Source organism: Gallinula chloropus (assembly GCF_964237585.1).
Source record: "Gallinula chloropus genome assembly, chromosome: 12".
NCBI classification, from domain to species: domain Eukaryota; kingdom Metazoa; phylum Chordata; class Aves; order Gruiformes; family Rallidae; genus Gallinula; species Gallinula chloropus.
The window spans coordinates 9,377,557-9,401,876 of NC_140097.1; the positions used below are offsets into that span (position 1 = coordinate 9,377,557).

At 41.5% G+C, this 24,320-nt stretch overlaps 1 protein-coding gene across 1 annotated transcript in view; it reads left to right on the forward strand.

Moving 5' to 3' along the window:
• FHIT (fragile histidine triad diadenosine triphosphatase) overlaps nt 1-24,320 on the forward strand; it is a 570,515-nt gene that overhangs the window by 540,427 nt on the left and 5,768 nt on the right. The window contains exon 7 of the mRNA XM_084269480.1: nt 22,202-22,305. Coding sequence (XP_084125606.1) covers nt 22,202-22,303 — 102 coding nt within the window. The 3' untranslated portion in view covers nt 22,304-22,305. The remainder of the gene's footprint in view (nt 1-22,201; nt 22,306-24,320) is intronic.

Sequence of the window (24,320 nt, forward strand, 5' to 3'; positions counted from 1 at the left end):
GAGCCAAAGCTACTTGCCTCTCTCTTTGCAGGTAATCTGAAGTCCTCCAGTTAGATCTGAGAAATGCATCTCATCAAACAAACATCTGTGGATGTGTCCAAGTCTGGATTAAATTCAGAATTTGATTTGCAGAAATCTTATCAGTCCAGTAACAATGCTAATACTGTTCTGACCTCCCAGTCTCTCTACGTTTCTGGGACTGAAAGTCTCCACCCTTCTAAACCTCTGAAAGCTCAGAGGTTTTCCAACACTTGCAGTATTGTTTGACTTGGATCTAGTGGGTACCTTCTGCTAGTGGGGAGACCAGCAGGGCTGTGCAGACTTTCTGTGACCAATCCATGCCCCAAAGGTGATGAAATTAGTACTTAAGTGTTCAGCCAATAAAAGCAGTTAAGTATGATTTGTGCTCAGGACCAGCAGTAGCATCCTTTGCAATTCCAAAGGGTTTTGTGTGGCTAAATGTGACTTCAATGATGAAAACAGTGTCTGTTGATTCCAGATTTTTTCACTTGATTTGGCATTCTTTGTCCATGCTGTTGCTGTCAACTTCCTTCATGAGCTGAAACAGAATAACAAGAAACAACTATTTGAAGGAAATAATTTAAACATGAGAACGTTGGTAATAAAAAAAGTTCATCTGTGCAACGATATTATATTTGCTATTGTATTTGACTACTAATGAACACAGAGTATTCATCTTAGCAAGAAGCAGAAAAAGGGAGAAAAAAGCTTTGTATTAAATCAACTAAATGATGAAGTGAGTCAGCAGAGGCTGGTTTAGTGGTTAGAATGCAAAATGTGCGGCTCATAACCATTAAGTTTACTGTACCTTTTATAAACATATTTTGATTGTAAATGTGTGTGAAGATAAAAATGCTTAGTTTTTAGGTGGAGATGGACAGCTAATATTTTTTAAAAACATGACATTAATGGCTGGGACTGTAATGCCCTTGTTATTCAATCTTCAAAAAGTTTGCTTACAGTTCACTTCTGATGGCTCCTTCGTACCATTACCAAATGACTGATAGTCATTGCAAGTGTTTTAGCAGCTTTCAGATCTGTTATATTTTTTAATTAAATTGGCTGTGAATTGCATAAGTAGCAAAGGTTGACAAACTAGCACTCAGTGCAGCATTGCTGTTTCTTAGTGTAGCTGTCACAGGACGTTCACGGTCTTGATTTCTTTAAACACTTTATGGTTCTTTTAATCTGTACCAGATATTGTCTTGGAACAGTAAGTAAACAGCTCTGGAGAGCAGAATGGGGTATTGCAGAAATACCCCTGAGCTGCTTTGATGGAAGGAGCCTGGTTTAGAGAGCACGGAGCTGCCTGACCTGCCTGCTGCTGGCAGAGGCACGATGGCTGTGGGTTTGTGGAGAATGCTTAAGGCCAAAGGATGTGTGTGGTGTACATGTGCATGCTAACACCATGCCCTACTTTCTAGCTGGAAGATGTCAGTAAGGTCTCTTGAGCTTACTGTCAAACCTGTTATTGGAACAACATCCATGGTCCCCCTAAGGAATTGCAGATGTCCCTTAACCTGTAGGTTGGTACTGTGGCAGCTGCTTGCTTGCAAAAAAGGGGATGAAAAATTAGAGTCCTTACCCTATATTCCTGTGCCATCATTTATTTTAAGATATGTTCCTGTGAATAGTGCCTTTGCTGCTGCTGCCTCTTTATGATTCTTTCTGCTAAGCCCCACTTCCAGTTCCAGGCCAGTGGAGCAGTACTGCAAACACTTTAGTTTGGAGTGAGACATTGCAAATCAGCAGTTGTCTTAGACCAAAGTAGTTCAGCCTACCTGAAGCCATGGGTATCACCAATGGGAGCTAATGCTGCAATTTTTAAAAGATCAGTTTCTTTTCTGTAGCATTTACAAATATTTGGCTCTTTTGTATTCAAAGTGCAGGTGATCTAAGGAAAATAAATATGAGACAAATTTTTAAGGCTTTTTATTCTGTCTTGACTTGAGCAAAACCATACCACAGGAAGAGGGCTGAGAGAGGAGATCCAGACCAGAGTCTGGTTTCACATGAGGTTGCTATTTTTCTCCCATAAGCTGCTGTGTCCCTTTGTGCTGTACAATGTGCCTACCTTTCTAAGAATATTGTAACATATTCTTGAAAAAAACAAGAAGCTGTGGCCTTGAAGAGAAAGAGAACAAAAAATGAGGTGCATTGTTTGCATTCTTACCTCCTTTCACCGAGAATAGCAAAGCACATCTTTGTGGGCTTCAGCCCTCCTACCACCCTGTGGTCTGAAACCCCTGTGGGCTGCTAGAGTAAATGCAGAGTTATAGAGAGATGATGTCAACTGCTGCTGGCTTGTCTTGCTGCAGAACACAAGTCTAGCTTCAGATCAATTATTTAGGCTGTGCTCTGTACATACTATTTTCCCTCTTCAGTGTTGTTCTTCTGATTGCCCAGGCTTTTCAGCCATTACCCTGCACGCTACGTGCTTGTCTTGATGATGGTCTTTTTAAAGTTCTGTTGATGAAGCAAGAAGAAAATAAGAGATTCTGGAATGGGTTCAGTTTCACTGTGCTTTGTGTTACAAACACTTAAAGCAATAGCCATGCTACCATGTAGTAAAACTACTGGTAAGTGGGAGTGTCATGCTCTCTTTGTGGTCTAGAGGCTTTATTTAGAGTTGAACTGTGTCTGTTGTTGAACTACATCCATGGCTGTATCTGGATGTCCTCATGTATTCCTGGGAACCCTCTTCTCCCTTCCAGGGTGGACATACACCCTTTTCTTCATTTCTGTATACCCAGCACTTGCTTTTTGAGGTTTTGCTGTTACTTTTCCCTTCTGTGTTGGCACTCACAGTTTGCTTGGGGCTTTGATCAAAGAACTCTGATATTTTCACTACATGTTTAGCAGGCAACTGACCAACTTCTCTGTTTGCTCTGGGGTGGGTGGTGGGGAAAAGAAACTCATTCTCCAGTGGCTCAGCCCAGGAAAAAAACAGCACTGGAGGAAAGTTATTCACAAAGAGCTACTCTAAGCTTTAAAGCATCACCTGTCAACCCCAGGCCTGGCTCAGAACAGCCATGAAGCACTGGAAAGTTCAGACATATGCTAACTTGTGTGTCTTGGAAGAATAGAGATTTGAATCTAAATTCAGCCTCTACAAAGGTTGGCTTCAGCAGATGGGGTCAGATGACTCCCTACTTCAGAAGGGTGATAGTTTGTGCTAAATAGATTAGCAGCTATCCATATCCTCTTGTTAGTATTGCAATTACAAATTAGTATAACATAAAAGCTTGGTATAATTGTGCTGGAAATGAAAAATATCTCTCTGTGTTGCACATTTCACAGCCACATTAGACTTGCAGAGCGTTGTGGCAATGATTACTTTTTGCTGAGGGGGAGAGAAAAAGATAAATGACTTCTAAATCACCACATGACTCAGCCTGCTAGCTCTGAGTTTATTTGTAAGACATTTATCTCCTTGTATACTCACCAGGAAAAAAAATTATCATTTAATTAATAAACTTAATAGCCTTGAGGTATTCTGATCAATAAAAAATAGTATGAGAACAGGGCCTGATGCAATGAAATATTGAGTTGTCTGCAGACAAACCCATGTTTTTCTTTAAAACTGATCATGCTCCTGCCTAGTTAGTTAGCAGAGGCTGTATGGTAAGATGCATTGCTCTGCTGAAAATCAAACTGATAGGCCAGCCTGAACAAAAAAAATTGAAGCAGCTCCTTGTGCCTTGGAACAATTTCCCCTTTATGTTTTCTCTGTATGACCTTTTGAGCTTTTTTCCCTGCTGGCACCGAGATGCTGAACTCGCCTCCACTGAAGCCAGTGGGTGTTTTTCCACTGACTGCAGCAGACCCCGGCTGGGTTGAATTCTGCTGCTGCTGGGGCCTGACTCACTGCCTCTGCCTGTTGTGACATTGGATCAAAGCCCTATTACTGCTCTGGAAATCCAGAGTTACCACACTGGCTCCAGGGCTTATCCTGGACAACGCAGGATAACCAACAACAAGACGTGCCCCAGTCTTCCGTTACCAGTGGCTGAAATGCGAGCAGGGGCGGTTGCCTGGCAGGATGGGGTTTGTTTGCTTTATCTGCAGCTCAGCAACGAGCCCCGTTATGATTTCACTCTTTGCCATGGCAGCCAAGGGCTGATCTAATGTGCAAGTGATTGCTGGGGGAAATAGGCAAATGGGTACTTTCTTTTCATTCAATCTGTACTAAAAATGCATCCTTAAAGAAAAGACCTATGGATATTGGGTACTTTCTTTGTAGGCATGCAGAAACAGCAGGAATTTTTCATTTTGCTTTGCCTGGCAGCTTTGTGGTGGCAGATAGAAATGGGAGCAATACACCTCTCCTCACAGCCAAATGCATCAAGCTAGCTCCGCATGTTGTTTCTGACATCAGTGTTAAATGGTGTACGGGTGGTTCATTTGAATATGCTTTTGAAATAGGCTGTTAGAAGAAACAGTTCTGTGGACACCCTGATTTGATTGTGAATCGTTTCTTCTCAATTTGTGATTCCTGTAAGGGAAGTCGCAGATGTCTCTCACTCTTGTCCTCAGCATTGGTGGGTTAGGTATTTCCTTCAGTCGTGCCAGGTGCCACACAGCCTCTGGTTGGGCATGAGATTAAGGTTAAAGTGAAAGAGAAAATTGTAATGGAGGATGGAAAAACCATGCAACCATCCTGGCCATCCTTCCCTTCATGTATCTCCTTCACTAGCAGCATGTTAGTCCTGACAAGTATGCTGGCCTCAGTATAGGTGTGATTGAAACATCACTAGTGTCTGGAGCAAGAAGGAGCACTGTCCCCACTTCCATTGGAGCCTGTTCACCCCTTTTGTTCTTACCTTTGCCTCTTTTTGAAGCTCAAGTGTGGTGGAAATCTTAGAGTAGGTATTGTTCACTTTGTCTTTTCATAAATCCAGTGTAGCTGTGGATGTGCCAGTTATGTCACAATCCTAAATTGGTCTGTGTCAGTCATGATTCTGAGTTTACGTACAAAGCTGTTGTCTTGTTTGGAGGAATGCTGGCTCCTCCCTTTCTGTGCTGTTTTCATTAGCCATCATTATGGATTTCCAGACCACTGCAAAATGTCACATTTTCCTGTGCTGACCTGCAAACCCCAATTATCACAGTGGGTCAAGGGACATGCTTATGAGTAAACACTGGAAGATGTGGCCCTCCCTTGCTGGGTCTCCTTTTACCCCTTGAGTGTCACGCGTATCTTCTATATTGAGGCACAAGAATGCTGTAAATTAATATTAAGTGTTCATTAGCTGCAATTGAAACATGACAGAAAAGTGTGATGGCAGGAGAAGCTCCTGCAGATGCAAGAAAAAAGATGCTAAGGATGAAGGAAGTGTTGTTTTCCTAAAATTTGTCAGAATATTTGATTTTAAGCCAGCAGATAACGTTTTCATGAAGAATTTCAACTAATTTGTCATAATTTTCTCTAGTTTTAATCCAGCTCTGCATGCAGTTTTGTGACTCACACTATGGCTTAATTTCTTGTTCTGTGCTGTGCTCGCTGCCATAATATGTGAGCATTCAAATGTCTTCACTCAATCACTTTTAATTAAAGCAGGACTCCTTGTCCTCAAATGTGGACAATGAGAAACACACTGCCAGCTATGCTTGTTAATCTCAGAAGGTTTTTTTTAATTATATGTGTGCCTACTGGTATTCAGTGCAATCCCATTTTAGCATTTAAGCAAGTGATCAGTTTAAGTGAGTTCAAACAGATCTTAAGCATACACTCAGTATTAAGAGATAGTTTAAATGCCCTGCTGAAAGGGGACATGAATCAGCTTCTGATTTACTGACAAAATTGCTATCTAGAGAAAATGTCTTTCCTAGGATCTTATTAGATGAGCTGGAGTTAATAACCTTTTCCTACTGGTGCCAAAATCAGCGTAAGATCTGTCTGTACGTGGTAAGCAACGACATAGTGCAGCGAGCTGGTGTAAAGGATTTTATTTTCTTTAGTTTATTCTCAAACTTTCCCTCTTCCTTTATTAAAGAGCGAGTCGGGGGTTGGACTCCATGATCTCTTCAGGTCCCTTCCAACCCCTATGGTTCTGTGATGAGATGCTTCACAATGTTAATTTTCAGGAGGCTTTTTAGTTGAGAACTGGTACAATTTTATTTTTTTTTTTCATTAACAGATTTATCCAAATTTTTATTGGTGCTCCCCAGAGATGAGTTGGAAGGATGGAAATTCATCTCTGTCACACAAATAATTCCTGACAACACAGTATAGCTTTCCTAGTGTTCTCAAGGCTAACTCCTGAAATGTCTCTAGATGCTTGGCACTGTCATCTATAGCAAACCAGTAAGCTGTGATAGGAGGCAATGGTCTCCTGGGGCTCAGTCTGGCCGTAAGTCAGCTGATCGTCCTACCAGTGGAAGCAGGGTGACCATGGCTGGGCTCCTAAATGATGAGAAGGTGCAGAGAGAGAGGTCTGGAGGGTATGTGAGCTCAGGTGGAGCACCATGCAAAGGTTTGGCCCTGAATACTTGCCCAGGGATGAAAGCACCTGCTTGATGTAAGAAAATTCTTCCCAACTTGGCCAAGCAGACCAGAGTTGTTCTGGGAGCCCTGCAACAACCTGTGTGAGTACAGTCAGGCTTGAAACAGGTTTTGAAATCAGAACAGATTGATGTATAAATGTAGTGTGGTATTGGTTATCAGTGGTAGTGGGAATAGGATGATAGCAAAGAGTTTATTTTTAACCCCTGTTTAGACTCTCCAAAGTGTGTAGGATACTCCAAAGACCAAGGGCTGGTACAAAGTCGGTAAGGGTGATATTACAACATTTGGCATTTTCTAGATCAAGATCAAGCACTGGAGAGAAATGGTGTGATAAGAAAAAACTTATTCTGTCTAGAAATGTTACTTTATAATGTTAGCTAAATTAAGTAGTTATTGATTATTAATATACACTCTCTTCTCACTGGCTTATTTAATTTTTTTAAAGCTTTCAGAATTTGCTAAGGGTGCCCTCAATTTGAGTGGCAATAGTGAAAGATTTATGCTGTGTAGCATGCTGGCTGTTCTGCCAGCAAAGTAAACAGCACTTTAGATAAGATTTGGGCTTGCAGCTTTGCTTAATGAGAACATCATCTTTCAGGGCACGGTTTTGCTCATGTAACCAAATAGGCCATGCATATCTCTATTTGTTATAAAAATTAATATACAAAATAAACTCTGTGTAGCTCTATGGGCAAGTCATATTATGTCTGTGTCCCTATCTGTGTAACTTTATTATGACACTATTCAGTAGTCCAGAGAAGAAATGACAGCGAAGGGCTGTGGCATCACAAGGCTGCTTCAGATGGAGAAGAAAATCCAGCAGTCCCAGCACGAGAAGGACTCAGTAGTAAGCTCTAGATGACAGGCACAGCACAGAGTGCTTAGCTCTAAACTAAGGGTAAAATCAGTAAGGAGTAGAACGTAAGAATTTGTGCTGCGTGGTATTTGAAGATAAAATTAGCTCTGAAAGAAGAGTTACATCTATACTGTATCATGTGGGCTGCAGCAGTTCTCCTGCCATGCAGATGGGGAAGCCATTGTCCAGTCTCAAGCTCTGAGAGGGATTTGATAACTCTCTGAGATCGTGTAATTAGATATTTGTCATTCTACCCATGCCATGTAATGCACAAGGTATATTACACAACAGTGTTCTTTAATTTACAACATCAATTTGTGTAATTGTAGTTGCAAAGTGCCCAGTAAGACAGTGCATTCTTTCCAGGACTATCAATAAACTTGCACTTTTTCAATTTAAAAAAACCCTAAACCATATAGTTATGCTGATTGGGTTTTCTTTTCTCCTATAAAACATTCAAGCAAACAAAAAAAAAAATCTTTAAAACCTCTAGTGATGGAAAACATAAAGCAAATTTTTGAATTTGTTAATTGTAACCCCCCTTTGTCTTTGGAGTGCTGCACAGCAGATCATTTCCAAGTAATTATTATGTGAAAAATGTAGGACCTTTTTGGTTCATACATGTATCTAAGAGATGCAAAGCCAATATAAAAAGAATTTTAATTGGGTAGAGATAGTAGCAGGAAATTATTTTCCTTCGTTTGTAGAATCAAAAAAAAAATTAAGGTATCTCAGCTATTAAATTTGGGAAAAGAGTGCCTATTTCTGTGCTGCAGTTACTCATGTGTGAAATACAGAAAAATGTTAATTGAGGTAGGCTTGTGAAGTGAAATTAGTTGCAAGTGGACTGTAGATGGGAAAAGGGATTCTTAGGATGTTGCACCTCAGCCATACTCTGAGGTTAATTCATTAAAGATAATTTGAATGTTAAATAGTTCCCTATAAGGAATTGCTGCTACAGTGGTCTACCACTTTTAGCCTGATAGAATCAAATGCTAATTATTAATACTCAGATTTATGTTTTTATTATGTACTGGCCAACCTGATTACTTCCTTGACTGCTGTCAAAGGTGACAGCCCTTCAGTCACCTGAAAATAAGGGTTTGACTGAGGGCAACTTCAGCAAGAGCTGTTAAAAATAGGAGCAGTTGAGCAGTCTGTGTTTCATAGCTGTTTAAATCACCACCAACAGCTCTAAAGTAAATGCAGAGTCTTTAGTGGTGTTCTTTGAGTGGGCTTGATAACACTTACATACCACTGCACCTAAAATTCAAACAGATGGGCTCTCGGCATGGATGTAACATCAGTGGGTTTGCAGCCCAAATAGCAAATTGTGAATGTGGCTTTGGGATCTGAACATGGCTAGTTGGACTCCAGACAGTATTAAAGATCCACTGCATGTGGGAGCAGGGAGAGGTCTGGCTCTCCTGGCTCTGCCCCATCTCCGGCTGGACAGAGACCACTTGACGTGGTGGGACACAACATCCCTGCTCTGCTCCAAGAGAAAGGCAAACCAAATGATACAGGATACTTTCTCAGTCATAACAGCAGAATACCCAAAGTAGTTGGACAGAAGTGAAAATAAATGTTTTACACCAGAAAGCTGAAGAAAAAAACCTATAGCCTGTTATTCTTCTGGTTCTCTTTGTTTATTATCGTGACATAAGTGCCCTCTGCATCTATTTACTATTACTTGGGGTCTCAGGCTTGCATATTTCATTTGCCCAGATGGCCTGCATCACTTTGTGAAGGATGATCTTTCTGTGCTGGAAAGGTATGTGTGCCAGGTCCCACGCATGTTATCACTTATTTATTGCCTCCCTGGCGGCATGCTGTCGCCAACAGGCGTATAATTAGAATAGCTCCGGCTGGAGACCTGTGGAAAGTCTGAGCGCTTTCATAATTGGCCAGTAAGTGCTGCAGGTTTGTGCTTGAATCCTCTATGATTTCTGCTATTGGAAGCTCAAGTTTCTTTGGTGATGTATTTGCCTTTTATACTTATAAAAGGGCAAAATCCTTGCATTTTGGATCAGTTCTCCTTTGTGTTTACTTACTTGATGGCTCGTTATTAGAAACAGACGGCTTTTGCTTTTAGAGGAACTTCCAGTCACTTAAACAGAACCCCAGTGTCTCCTGTCCTCCCACCCTGAACAAAGAGAAAAAGGAAAAAGTGAAAAGTAAGAATAATACAAAAATATTATCAGAAACAGCTAAGCCAACAGCCTAGTCTGCAAGTTCTGTGCGTACTGTTATGATATCTGAAACGTAATTATCAAGCTTAAGTTAATTAGACTAATGCTTAGAAAATCTGGCATAGCAGATTGTGGTAAGTAATTATATATACTGATTAAAAGATGTAATACACAGTGAGCAAAGGCAAAAAGAAAACTCCATTTGATACAGCCAGTGAACATAGACAATTAAGAAGTCAAGTAGATGAGCACTGACAAAGATACTGAACTTTGTGGAAGATGATGGGCAGGATGCCAATTTTCCAGTGGAACAGATTTTGCATAGTATCAGTCAAACTTTTGTTTTATGAAAATCCACGGTACTGTTTCCTAACTGAAATATATGAAGGGCCACTTGCTTTTTTGCATTAGGATTAGCTGACACGAATACAAGGGTATGTGCAAACAAGGATGTGACATTGGAGTACTAGTTTACATATATATAGAAGTCGTGTAAATGGCTTTTCTTAAAAGCAATTCACAAGATGTCATATGAGAAATAAAGCTGTGAAGTCAGTGTCTTCTGCAATTAAATGTAATGTAATAATGCTCACAGGTCAGAATCAATGGGGAGAGCTTGTGTGACTTTGTTTGCCTCAGTACGTGCACAGGAAAACCCTGGAAACAGACTGAGAACACAGTATTTTGGGGAATTTAGCTTAAAGGCTAGTTTGAAGAAAAAGACCTAAAGAAAAATGTACCTTTTCTGAAAGAAGTCCTGCTTGCAAGGTACCCTGCTCGGGCTTTGACTTGTGTTGAAATGAATAAAATCATTTTGCAAGTTCTCCCCAACATGTGTGACTGCACAACCTATTCCCCAGTCAACTCCCTCCTGAAGAACAAGTGGGAAACCAGCAAATTCCTGGTCTGGCAAACTAGGGTGAAGCAAGCCCATGCTGGATATATTCTCACAGCATTTAATCCATAAGTATTTGATGGAGCTTGTGGAGTAATGTACAACCTCTTCTCAGCTAAGCCATGTGTTTTATTCATATCTGCTGGAAATTGATTTGTTTCTGTTGATCTCGTTTCCTAAGGCATGAAGAAACGGGTTGAACTGAACGCAAACAAAATTGCTTTGAGTCTCTGAATCCTGGGAATATTTGGGTTGCTTTACCCATCTTTGTACCCTTCTCACCCTCCATCCTGCCATGTTCTCATTGATTTCCCCATCCATGCAGTGTGGGGTTCTCTGTAGCATGTCCTCTGAATTACAGTGAGAGAAGGTGGTGATCTCCTGCCAGGGTATCATCACAGGAACAAAACTTGCAGGAATATTGCAAGCAAAGAAGTTCCTGAGACTTTTCCAGATGAATTATTCTAAAAACTCTATGCTTAAAGGTTGGAATATTAATTTTATCCAAAAGCAATGATACTGAAGTCTACATATTAAATAATAATTGTTATGCAAATGCTATCAATTCATGATTACTGTATAGCGATGTGGGGATGTCTGGGAGGAGGCAGCATGGGCAATGGCAACTGTTTCTTCCTAGGCAGTTTAATAAGATTTTCAATGTATTTTCATCAAAGACACCTTCCTACTAGTAGAAGCTATCAGCCTTAATTAACTGCAACATGTATCCAGCTAAAATTAATTCTCCCCAAAATCACAGTTCCTTCACTGAAATTAATTGCAGAATATTATATTCCCAGGCTATTATGCCATCCTGGTTCTTCAGCGTGGGCATAATGTGGGTACAACTGTGGTCTTATTACCTAGAAAAAGCATTTGAACAGAAGGCCAACACTGCAGCTTGGAAGAGGAGCAAATAGATTCCTCCTCCTCACTGTAAAGGCAACCAGTGCCCCTCTACCCCCTCAAAAAGCCGTGGCTATCCCAGTCTGAGTTTCACCAGGAAGGAAAGACTCCTTTCTTGGGCCCCTTGTCTCTGACTCTGTTTTCATTTCATTGTAGCATGTGAATTAAAAAGTTAATCTAAAGGATGAGGGAGCCTGCCTGAAAGGTACCAAACTGCTGCTCATTTTCCCTTCTCTGCCCTTGTCTTTCCATGAATGCTGGGAAGGCAATGCAGGCATGTCTCTCCGTCCCGGAGCCTTGGACCGTGTTCTGCTATGGGTAGCATATTTATGTGAAGTTTGTACAATAGAAAAAAATAGATTGGGCAAACCCCATGTGATGTCCCTTAGCAGAGCTTCCTGTCTAAGTTTATGGCAGTGTTAACTGACTGGGAAAACTAAAGGGATTAACCACCTGAAACCTCCAATTCTGCTCCTCTGTCTTGTTCTGGTGCCACATACTGCCATCATAACACCAAGAACTGCGACTCTCCACTGGGTTTTATAAATATTCTAGACAGTGAAGGTATTTTTTTTTCCCCCTTCACTGCTACTTTAAGAGATGAATTTGCAGACTCTGGGGCATTTGCCCTTGACAAAGCTTGTCTGGTTCTTATGCCACTAGGTCAGTGGAATATCAATAGATTCTTAATGCAGTCTGTCTTTTAGAGTTTCTCTCATTTCTTAGAGCAAGAGTAAATGTCATTCATATTGGCAGGTTATAATGGGAACATTGAGATACTAATTTTTAAAAATATACACAGCTGCTTTTAAATAGTCTTGGTCTCCCTCTTGAGTGTCTTCAGTGTGTCTATAGCAATTACAAGGTTAGATATCCCTTAAGATGTGAGAAAAGGTCATTTTGTTGTCTTTTCTACCCCATGCCTCAGTGAAATATTCATGGTGCGGCTCAGGTATTGGGATTGGGTTTAATGTCTCGTTGCATTGCCATCTGTTTTGTTGTTGCAGTTGTTGTTGTTGTTTTTTCCCTTGGTGAGGGCTGAGGGAGCATGGAGGCAGCAGTGAGGGATGCTGGCATGTGGGTCCAGAACTGCTATAAAGGATGGGCACTGAATCTGCAGGAACAGAGTAGGTCCTCTGATCTGAGCTATTTTCTTTTTAACATTAAAAGTCTTTCTGGCGAAAATCTGCCATTATGCATGTAGATCATCAGTGGTAGATAGTCTCTGTGTCTCCTCAAAGGCTATGAAGCCACATTAAAGTATGCTTTTATATTATATGTAAAGTTCATTCATATAACTTAGCAAAGGCAATGAAATAAAGCTCCTCACTGAGGCACATGGCATTAACAACTTCCGAGGATGCGTTCAGTGGAGTTTTCCAGAGTGTTGCAGTGGCTCAGTGGCAAAGGGCAGCACAGAGAAAAGCTAAACCTACAAGGAGGTTCAGAGCATCAGGGGAATGTTTATGCAGGTATAGAGTCCCTTGGTCACAGCAGCCTTAGCCACCCAGCTGGTTGGTGGCACTGTCCTCTGCCACCAGACTTGAGACAACCACAATGACAGAGAGACCTGACACGGAGAACACCTCACAGGAGGGGCAGAGTGGGTTTATCATAGATGAGTTTTTAGCTCCCTTGCGACTTTACTCTTACTATAATGAATGTTTGGCCAGTAATGTTTCACCAGGATTTTTTCAAATCATTTTTGATCATCTTGCTCTTTTTCAGCATTTCCCTCTTACTGCTGTTGATTTAAATGTCATGACATTTTAAACATGACTTATTATAACAAAACAGTATATAAAACAATATGCTGCATAATAAATGCAGCCATATTTTTCAGAGTGAATGTTAAATGAGAGCAATTTATTCCTCAACCTATTTTAGTACCTACTTACTAGAGGGTATTGGCTGCTTAAATCCCAGGGAAGCAATCTTGGAGGCGAGGTAGCCTGGCATACACAAGGCTGAAAGCTAAGGAAGTATGAGGGATGCCTGGGGGAAAAAGCTGTCCTGGGAATGCAGCTTCACTCAGGAGTGCTGTGATCCTGAGCGCTGTGGGGAAAGCAGACAGGACCATTCTGGGAAGGTCTGTTGGTGGGTGACGGTCCCCTGAGAAGCACACATAAAAGGAGGCTTTGAAACCCCAGTGGTTTATCGTAAGCATGTGGTAGGTGTCACTTTAAACATCTGAAGTCTCCTTAAAATCCTCCCACAGTCAATGGAGAGAGTGACTCAGAAAATGAGTTTCTCCAGGACATGTTGAGTGAATGTGTTCTTCATAATTTCAGAAAGTGTTGGTGGGGGGTGGGGATTTGTTTACTAGGAATAAGCTAATTCTCCAGCAAAGAAATCAGCTCTGGCCATGGTGGGCTCTTCCTGAAGCTCCCAGAGGTGCAATGAGAAAGGTGAAGCTCCCTGCAGGAGATGGGTACACACTCACATCTCCCTGCACCCTGAACCACCTCTGTGCCAATGCTGCAGATCTTGCAGCTGAGAACCTTTCTGCTGGCAGAAAAACACAAAGAAAACAACCCAAATCAACCCCCCAAACACACACGTGTCTTTCTTGGCATGTCATAAATCTTGCTGAGTGTGCTCAGTGTATGGCAAATATTTATCTAAAGTAAAGAAGATTAGCAGGAGAAGTTTTGACTTTGAAACTCCCTGTGTTAGGAGCCAGAATGCATCAGCCTGTTACAGGCACCTCGAGGTTATCTCTGCTTTTGGAGTGGGATATGCACATCGCTCTGCAGCTCTGACCTTTTGGGAAAAGGCTTTCAGTCAAGTAATACATGCACCTGCATGAAATTTTTGAATCACTGACTCTATCCTTGATTAAAGTGCTTTTCCTTGATTAAAAATAGCCCTTTTCCAAATGAGTGATGTTGCATGGCAGGCTGTGCACACAGGATAACGTTTCCTCCAGCATTATCACATTGATGACATTGCCGTTTCTTACCCAGGTGTCTATGCAACACATTTCTCTTGTGTAGGCAGCCCTCAAGCAAATGCCTTTCAGAAGCTCCCCACAATCACCCACCTTTTCTTCCCAGATGAGGGAGATTTCAGAGGTGTTTATAACATTGTCTGCTAATGAGGAGGATAATGGGCATGGTGGAAAATGTATCCAAACACATTTATAGATTCTTGCCTGGATTTGTATCAGGTTGTAAATAGCAGTCCTCCAAGTCTTTGGCAGGACTTCTTACCCCAGTGGATATTACTTCAAGTATCTCCTTTGTGATGTGCTCACTTTCCAAGAATTTTATCTCAGTTGGAGCCAAACTGGAAGTCTGTCAAGATTTGAGCTCTTCAGAGTGCAATCTACATATTTCAGTGAATGGCAAACGTGTTTTCTATACAACTGTCATTCTGCTTGTGGGCTTACTTGTCTTTTATACTTTCAAAAGGAAATATCTTAGGGTGTCCTTTATTCTTTTTCTTATCATTTTTGTATGCAGAACTGTTAGAAACCAGCATTTGCAGAGTTTATTTTAGCAAAGCACTTAAACACGTATGTGTAAGGGTTTCACTTAACCTTTATGTGTGTTTCTATAAAATTCTCTTCATCTAAGTACCTTGCTAAAAAAGGTGTAGTTATTTGTATGTCCAGGTGAAGTGTGAGGTTCAAGTCTTTCCCCAGTGCACAACAATAAAACTGAAAAAATATTTGCAGCCAGTATGATGGAGTTGATCAGAGGGTGAAAGCCCACCACTCTCTAAAACACAGCTTTGATAAGCTGGGATTTCCAATGGAATACATGCTTGGAAGCAATAATATCAGTGGCTGTGAGGTAGCAGCATATTTCTTGTGAGAGTGGTGAAATAATTGGAGAAGGACCTTCCAGTAGATAAAATAATTGTGTCATGCAATGCAGGCAACTTGGGCTGCTTCTCCACTTCCTTAAATAACTCTGATTTAATGCAGCAAGTTAAAAACACCCTAGAATCAAGGATTTCTGCTTCACACAAACACAGATACGGGTATGATATAGAATCTTAAGCAAAGTCAGCAGATGAGAAAATTATAGTGTGTGGGGTTTTCTGCAGTGTTCCCTGTAAATTGCAGCAATTAAATTACAGCAGTCTTGTAGCTTTAATTAAATATGGAGACAGGCCTAGAGATGTGGAAGTCTCTGAAGTGCCAGGGCTGCTGGGGCTGCAGGGTGGGAGCAATGGTAAAGATGTCTCAGAAATGGGTCCTGATTCCCCAGCAGCTGGTGGGGCAGCCAGGCCTCTTGCACTGTGTTAGCACAGCATCTTGTAGGCAGTGTCTTATGTGGTCAAAGATCTTGCCATGCTTGTTCTCTGTCTTTGTTTGGGGCATGCCCAGGGCTGGAGTAGCTCCTGCAGTGATTACCCCTAGGGAGGTAATCCTGCAGCCATGTGAGTGCAGCATCCCTGAGAAGCTGCTCTGCGAAACCACTGTTGCATCCATTATTCTTTCCTTTTACATTGCAAGTCAAGCTGAGACTCAAACTGCAACTGAAGGCAAATGGGCTGGAGACAGGAGGCATGGACTGGCAGAGGAGGCTGCTCACCGAAAAGCTCACGCTCCCTTCAGCAAGACAGAGGGTGAGGAAGGGATAGAGCATGGCAGGAAATACAGATAATAGCAGTAAATGTCGCATTTGATTATGTCATGGGGAGGGCTGGAAATGAAATCTTACTATATCAGCTAAGTATAAAGATAAGTGGAAGGAAAGAAAGCACTGGGGGAAAAGATCAAGGAGGATGAGACAAGGGAGAAGAGCGTAAAGGAGGCAATTCAGGAATTAATTTGATGTAAAGGCTGTACAAGAGGAGGGACAGATGGTTGGAGGTCACCACCAGGACCGGGAGGTCCTTAGTGTCCTAGTCAGCTGGAGGCCCACCACATCTGCTTGCTGCAGCCCAGAAATAAAGGCAGGGGCGTACTGCGTGGCTCTGGGTCCATGAGGGACTTGGGGGAAGAGATATGTGCAGCAACCCTGGGATTACTTTTGTCTGCAGTTTCTGGAAAAGGTTGCTGCTGGAGAGAGGAGATGAGACTTTCAGTCTCCTTGTGGTTCACATGTTAACCTGACACTGAAATACCAGTCCACGATTTTCACCAAGTGTGTGAGTGTTAAGTATGTTAAAGATGGCTGGGTACCCAAGATGTATTGGCAATAACAAACACCAGCAGCTGGGTAATGCCTAATAGCTAATCCAAACTTCTGGCAACTTTTTGTTTTGCTTTGTTGTTTTGGGTTTGGGTTTGTTGGGGTTTTTTTTTGGGGGGGAGCTGCTGTTTTCATAACATTATGCTTTATAATTGCTGAAGCAGACGAGTTTTGTTATGTTGCTGCAGTTTGGCATAATTACTCTCCATTACTATAATTTTTCTTTTAGTTAAGTGCATTGGAGGTTATAAACTCTTAACTATCAACAGTAAATATTCATGGGGAGTGAGAATAGTGCTAACTACCATAAAGGCTTTTTTCCTCCCCAATACTTTTGGCTAGTCGCAAACACAGGTTGTTTTTATTTGCTGGTGTTATGGCACAGGTAGAACAAACCACAACAGAAGTGCTACTTCAGACCGTTGTTTCCCTTAAGAATTGCAGTGATAAAAGCGTAGAGCGTTCTGCTGCACTAACAACTTTAATAAAATAACATAAAGCACAACTGTCAGGTCTGCCAGCATTTCACACTGGGAGACATGAGTGAGAAAATGAGCGCTTTTCACAAGCAGAAATATTCAAAGAGCTTCACTGTTTACAAGTAATCAAGACTGACAGTCATAGATTATTGGTGGACGAGCATTTTCTGCTTGAGGTGAAAGAAGAGGATAATTTATCAGGAAGCCCAAGAAGTCAGACATCAGTAATGATCTGCTTGAAGAAGGGCATATCTTAGAAATAGTGCATTTATTTGTACTGCAAGGCAAGGAGATGTACTACGCTATAAACAAGAGTCTTAGTGCTTGAAGAATGTTGGACAGATACAGTGTGTAATTTGCTGGGCAGCTGCGATTAGAGAATTGACTAATGTGTGTCTTGGTGCTCATCCAGAATATTAAAAGAAAAAGCTAGCATAATAGTGATTGTCTGAAAGAAATGTTCATGCTCTCCTGTCCTCTCCCTTTGGAGTTATCTGAGCTGTGCTGATCTGGTTGCTTACCTTATTTATTTTTTTTTAATGCTCATGCTCCTGAGATGCTCCAGTAATGCAACAGGTTTGCATTTGGCTTCGGAGAATTTGGGGCTGAGTTCTGCAGTAAAACATCTTGTCTATCTGATGTGGTGCTTTTGCATCACCTTTCTTTTATCAAAACAGGCAAAGTAGCAGCAGGTTTAAAATGGTAACTAGGTTGGAGCTTTATGGAAAAGGTTTTATAGACTGCTACCTGCTCTGTCTGTGCCCTGATAGGCACTCTGGCCTGCGTGTAGCCAGGTCCTATTTGGAGCTGCTGTCTGGATACCGAGAAATGCTTCCCAGGGTGCAGCCTGAAAGGAAGGATTTGGTTACAGTTAGAAGATGAAGCCCGTATCAGTATAAAATGCCATGGAGATTCACCCCTTGTACTGTGGTATTCATTGTCTCTCTTCCTGTCAAGCTCACCTAGGGCTTGTAGCTTTTCTCTTTTCTTCTTTTAAATCATTATAGCTTCCTAATTCTTCTTTCGTTAAACGTATTGTATATTTTATTCTATATTTGACCAGCTTGAGCTAACATTACCATAACATTTCTGAGGACAAGCTGTGCTTCTCCAGTCTTCTATTGCTTCTTGTCTACGGGGGACCTGGGCTTCAGGCGAGACAATTCTTCATTACCCACCAAAGTGTGCTTGTCAGGAGAGCCCAGTGTGCCTTGTCACCCCACACATGTCCCTGGAAGACCCTGAGCAAAATCTGTCCCCTTTACTTCAGTGTTTTGCACAGAAGGAACCTCACCACATGCTATTTTCATCTCACTTGAAATGCTTGGGAAGGCATTCTGAAGGTGAACAGTTTCTTCTAGAAGTGCTCATTGCAGGAAAAGCAGTGGCTGTTGTTCAGGGGCCTTTGGGTAATACGGAAGCCCTGTTCCAGGAATCATGGAGAAGGCAGTGTAAGTGTTTTTGAGAGGACATGGATCAGTCTCCACCAGGGAAATCCGGACAAAATGCCTCACAGAAAATCATGTCAGGCAGATAAAATCATGTCAGGCAGGTGATGTGGGACTCTGGGTAAGATGATTTTTTTTTTAGGAACTTGCAGAACTTGAATTGTACAGAAAGTATCAGAGACTTCAAGCTAGTCTGTGTTAGAATGTCTCTATCTGAGTTAGGATGTCAGCTCCGGTTCCCCAGCTTTTTCTGACTGAGGACAAAACAAGAGGAAATCACTAGTTTTTACAGATGGATAGCTGGTAAATAGAGGTATTTTTTTCCCCTTTGCTTTGAGCAGAAACTTGGAGTGTTCTCCAGTTGCAGGAGAGCATTGCTTCCCCTATATAATCCAGACTTTCAGTCGCATGTCAGATGTTTGCAAAGCTGCACGGTTGGGACTTGCATGTACGTGTGAATATGAGCACACTCCAAGGCACAGCAGTCCCTTAGAAACAACTATCGACAGTTAGGTTTGTTTCCCACCTGAATTGTAAATCAATACAGTTTAATACTGAAATATGTATGTTTTTCTTCCCTGAAAGTACTTTCCAACTCAGCCCAAATACTATGGAGACTGTCTTAGCGTCTTTAAAAAAAAAAAAAGTTTAAGTAATGTAGATCTTGCATAATGAGGCCCTCACATGGAGAACCTAGTTGAAAAGTACTTCCACAGGAAATAACTAGTTGAAATCAAACCCATCCATGATCTCAATATCTTGTTTCCATAGGAGACCATTAGTGGATGTTAAGAACCAGGTTGAAGAACCAGGCAGGTTCCCATTTGTGCCTCCATTGTGTTCTCCAGCCTCCATTAATTTGTGGCATGCATAATCCCTGTAGTAGTGGTGGTATCAATATCCCTTAATATATTGGTCTTCTATTTATTGCTACTGTTGATCTTGAACCTGCATAATGTTTAGCATCCAGAACTCTCCTCTAGCAAGGTTATCCGTAATTCAAGTATTGTGCTTCCTAGTGGTTTGGCTGTACAGTTTGGTTTGTACTGGAGGTGCAGGATGGTGGGAGCAGAGAAGGGTAGGCAGAAACCAGAGGCAGTTTTCCAAATCTGTGCAGTGGTGGCTAGACAATATTGGAAGCGAATTGGCATTAGGGTGATAATTGCTTGTTGCACTTCAGAAATTGCTGACACAAAGAGGTTTGGACACAGAATAGTCCTAGGATCCTGTTTGGGTCAGCATAGCAAGTTTATACTGAAATAACATTCATCTATAAGTCTGTCAAATGATGAATACATTGGCCATGGCAGTGATTTAACACCATGGCCTGTTTGTCAAGCTCAGTTTGTCTGCAAAATGCGGATACATGTTTTCAGTACAAGAGGCCCGTGGACGCTGGCGAGGCTGCCCGGCTGCTGGGCTAGGCCGGGCTTGCTGTGCGGTCCTGCAGGCACTCTGCCAGGAGCCAGGGCTGCTCAACTAGGTTGGGTTTCCAGGCAGGTTTCTGAATTCATTGCTGCTCCCCATATATCCATTTTAACCTTAAGTCAAAGATTGATTATTTTTAAAGGTTAGCAGTTATGTAGCAAAAGAAACCTCCTTCTTTGCCAGCTTTGAGAAACCACCATGGTCTGCGACTTCACACAGTTTTAATTTAGACAACAACAACAACAGTCATTTTGGGATATGCCTCCTTATTACTGCTCACTTCAGTTTCTTTGAACAAGGAAAATAAAAATAAAAACTGCAAGTCGAATTCTCACTTCACTAGTCTTCTCCTGGAGTCAGGTCTCACCTGGGCTGTGCAGAAACAGGAAAGCAAGGGAGAACGGCAGCCAAATCATGTCACTAAAAGCACTTCTTGCAGGTTAAACAAGGAGACCTGGAGGAACAGTGGCTGCCCTCCCTTGCTTTCTAAGCTGTTGCCTGCTGTATCTCCTGCTGATGCCAGGTCAAATGAGCAAGACTTTTCTTTTTTAGAAAAACAGCTCACACCTCAGACAGACAATTGATTTACCACCACTTGGCTGGTCCTGATGCATCCTCTTGTGAAGTGTAAGTGCTTGCAGTCCATGGGCAGTACAGGATGTGTGCTGTTTCCTGTCACTCCTTCCCACTGCCAGCTCAGCTGTGGTACCTATACACACTATAGGTGTGTACAGCCAGGCACATGGACACAAAGGATGCGTGTGATGGTGTATGCATTGGCTTTCACATTTTTCTCTGTAATAGAGTAGCATTATTACAAGATGGATTTATAACACACCTAGAGCTAATGTAACAATGAAGATTAGTCCTCTGCTGGTCGAACAGTAATGCACTTTAATTTGCCTACAGCTACTGTATCGTATTGGCATGAAAGGAAATAGCTTTCTAATGCAGCTTCATCTGCTGAGCAGGAGGAAATCTGTGCTGCAGAATGTAAAACTACATAGGACTATAGCTGGCAGCAAAATCCAGAGTAGGAGAAACACAGTACAAATAAAAGTATTTGTGAGTTGGATGTATGCTAACAATCCTAGTTTATTGCTAAACATGCCATATACAGTAATGCAGTTTGCTTGGCAGGTTCAGTATTGCTTCATCTTTGTTTTTCATCTTCTGTACTAAAATTTGCTCAGGAATAAAAGGTGTAAATTTATTACTTTCTGACTTTGTGACATTAACAAAAAGTTGATACTAGAATTTTCTTCAGAATGACCGATGCTGTTATAATGCAAGCTGTGCTGTGTTCTGTACCTAGAGACACACTGAAGATCTCAATTCTTAAGCTGTTAATGCAAATGTTTCTGCTGCCTGTTGTAAATGTTGTCTTCCCTTGATGAGTGGCAGGCATTCTTTGAGTGGACATGTATACAATTAGTCACTCAAGTGTTGGCATATCATATTTATCATAAAATAGAATTCTCCTCTTCTGGAGAGCAGCAAAAACCATCAGCTTCTCCCTTCTTCTGGAGAGGCAGGGGATGTTATATGAAATTGTCACATCTGAGATAATGACACTTAATACTTCCTGGGATGGAACTTATTTTTGTGGGCATATTATGCAAGCTAGATGCAAAAGTTAATAGTTTCATATATCTCTGATATTTTTTTCCCCACTAAATCACCAATGAGATATAGTTGTGCTTAAAAGAACAAGTTTTGTTTCTAGACTAGGGATGTCTCTCACTTTCAACAAGGGCAAGGAAGGACTAAAAGCCTGCGTGTGGGGAGGGAATGTATCTCTTCTGAAAACTACTGGTATAAACTGCCAGTGGAGACAGCTGCAGCAGGGCCTTGTTATCACAATAGGTCTTTGATGGGAAAGGTGGCCCCATGGGCAGAGGAAAAGCTAAACAGAAAATTTTACGTGAATTACTGACAAGGTGTCCAGGCAGCTTCTGCCTAGCTCACTCCATGGATGTAATGGGCACTTCAAAATACCCAAGCGTGTTTGTTATCCTATTACCTACCAGTTTTGCATCAAAGACTTGTGAGGTATCTGACCATCAGCTCACAAAGGTGAACTCTGTCACTGCCTATCAATCACCCTGGCACCTTGCCTTATCATTGTAAATCCATCAGAGCCAGTTAACTTGTGTCTCCACTATAAACCAGTAACCTTCACCTTTTATCTCTTCATCACCAGGTCCCTCCCTCCCATGGACACATGGAATAGTTATATTAGTTGCATATAGGTATGACCTGAATTTGACAATGAAACTAGAAAAAATAACAGGCTTTATTTTTATTCTTCTCTCTCAAAGTTGCAGCGACATGACAAAGAGGATTCCTCTGACAAGTGGAGGACAGAAGAAGAAATGGCAGCTGAAGCAGCAATTCTGAAGAAGTATTTTCAGGAAACTTAGAGGTAATGATTTTAATTTACTCCTGCAACACCCAGAACTCTGTTCAGTCTTCTATAGGCTTCTTAAGGACACAGAGAGAATATGTTGAATGGAACAAAAGAAATGAAGGCTCTTAGGTTTGTGTTGTTTCCAAAAGGACACAGCATTCCAACAGTGGCTGAAATAACATGCTGCTCCTTGAACAATTTGTCACTGTCCAAGAGCACTGAGTTTCCAGACAGCAAAAAAAAATCAGAAAATCTAGAAATCAGAATCATCAGCAGTTACATAAGAAGAATGTCTAACCTAACATACTCTCCCTGTGTTTTTAGCACAGAAAATAGCCTTGGTACCTCTATGAGTTGAAAACTGCTTTGGCTGTGTACACCCAGCTATACATACGAAATCCCATCAGAATTCAGACTGGAGAGTAGCTAAGCAAATGCTAACTTAATATGGAAAAAATCTTATGTCATCTGATCAGTTCAACTTTGATAATTAAGCCTTATGGAAAAGTGCCTGTTCTGCTAAGCCTTCCACCGGCCCTGAGAAGAAAAGAAAAAGGAAAAAAAAAAAAAAAGATTTGCAGGGAGGAACAGAGAAAACACTTGGCAAACACTAACACTGGTGCTCTAGAAATTGAGAGTTTTTCATTTTGTACCTGGAGTCCCAGAAGCCAGATTCTTCCAGTAGAAATGAACTGGCCCCTGGAGATCAATATGAGTTATGCTGGGATGTAAGCCGAAGCAATGATGCCAAAAGCTCCCTCTCCCCTGTTCCCCATATGTTGTTTGCCATCACCCAGCACTCTCATTTCTCTGTCATTTCTGACTGTTTCATATTTTCTTCCTCTGAAGAACCAAAATCCCATAAATATCCCTCCTCTCTGCCTGTGACTCACTGCTTGCAGCCCAGCTTGAGAAATCTTGAGCTAAACTACCCGGTGTGCGTGTGGCACACCTACGTGGAGGCTCATCTCCCATGCAATTCTGTCATCTCCCTGTGGGCTGGTTCATAGGACTCTGTCCTTTCTGTGTTTTTCTTGCATGATGACCATGTTCTTGTCTTCTCCGGTCAGATGAGCTGTGCCAACCCTTCTGCAGACTGGCACAGAGAAAGCAGTGTAACACACAATTCCCATCTGTGAAGGAAACTTGTCCTTGGCACCTGGGACCTAGGGACCTCCAGGGTTTGCAGCAGCAGGGTTTGGACTATGCAGTCAAGTTTCCACAGTGGCTGCTGGATTTGTATTTAGATGCTCACTTTTCACCTTCTCAGAAATATGCTTCTCAAAAATGAATTACTCAGCCAGAAAGAGCATATCCTTAGGTAATGCATATGTAAGCACTCCTCTTTACTAACAGAGGCATTATGTAGTACTTCATCTATAGCACAGCAGCAAATGAACATTACTTAGGATAAAATGGCACATCCCCATTCCAGTGTGATGTTGTTCCCCCTTATATATTTGTTAGGGTTGTTTGGGGGTTTTGGTCTGGTCAGAAATGATTTGAAATGCTTTTCTGTATAGAGTCTCAAAGGGCTTGGAATTAAATCCCCACATAGCCATAAAATGTTCTTAGGCTTTTTTGATACCAAACACAAAGCTGGATAGATGGTATAAATTCATTCCTGCGAGCAAATGCATGTAGCTGGACTTTTATTTCCATTTATTATGAAAATAAATCAGTGTGTGCCTGTATGGGTGACCTCTTGATAAGTTCCCCCATGATATTAACGTCGTTACCTTTCCTAGAACAGACTGGTAAATTAAATCTTACTGGCATCGTTATCATAAGAGTATTTTGCCTAGTACAGGCAGTCCTTCCAACCTTTTATTCCCAACACAAGGCATCACTGTCAATCTCTTCTCCCTGACATTGTTTTGCTTCTGAGGTTTAAGGCTCTGAACCTGAGATAAAGGTATATCTGAGCACCTTCTGAATTTCTCAACCTTTATCTACTCTCTTAACCTTGCTTCTAAAGTGATGAAGATTGAAAACTTTTGGCAAATTAACAAGGCTATATGCATCCTTCT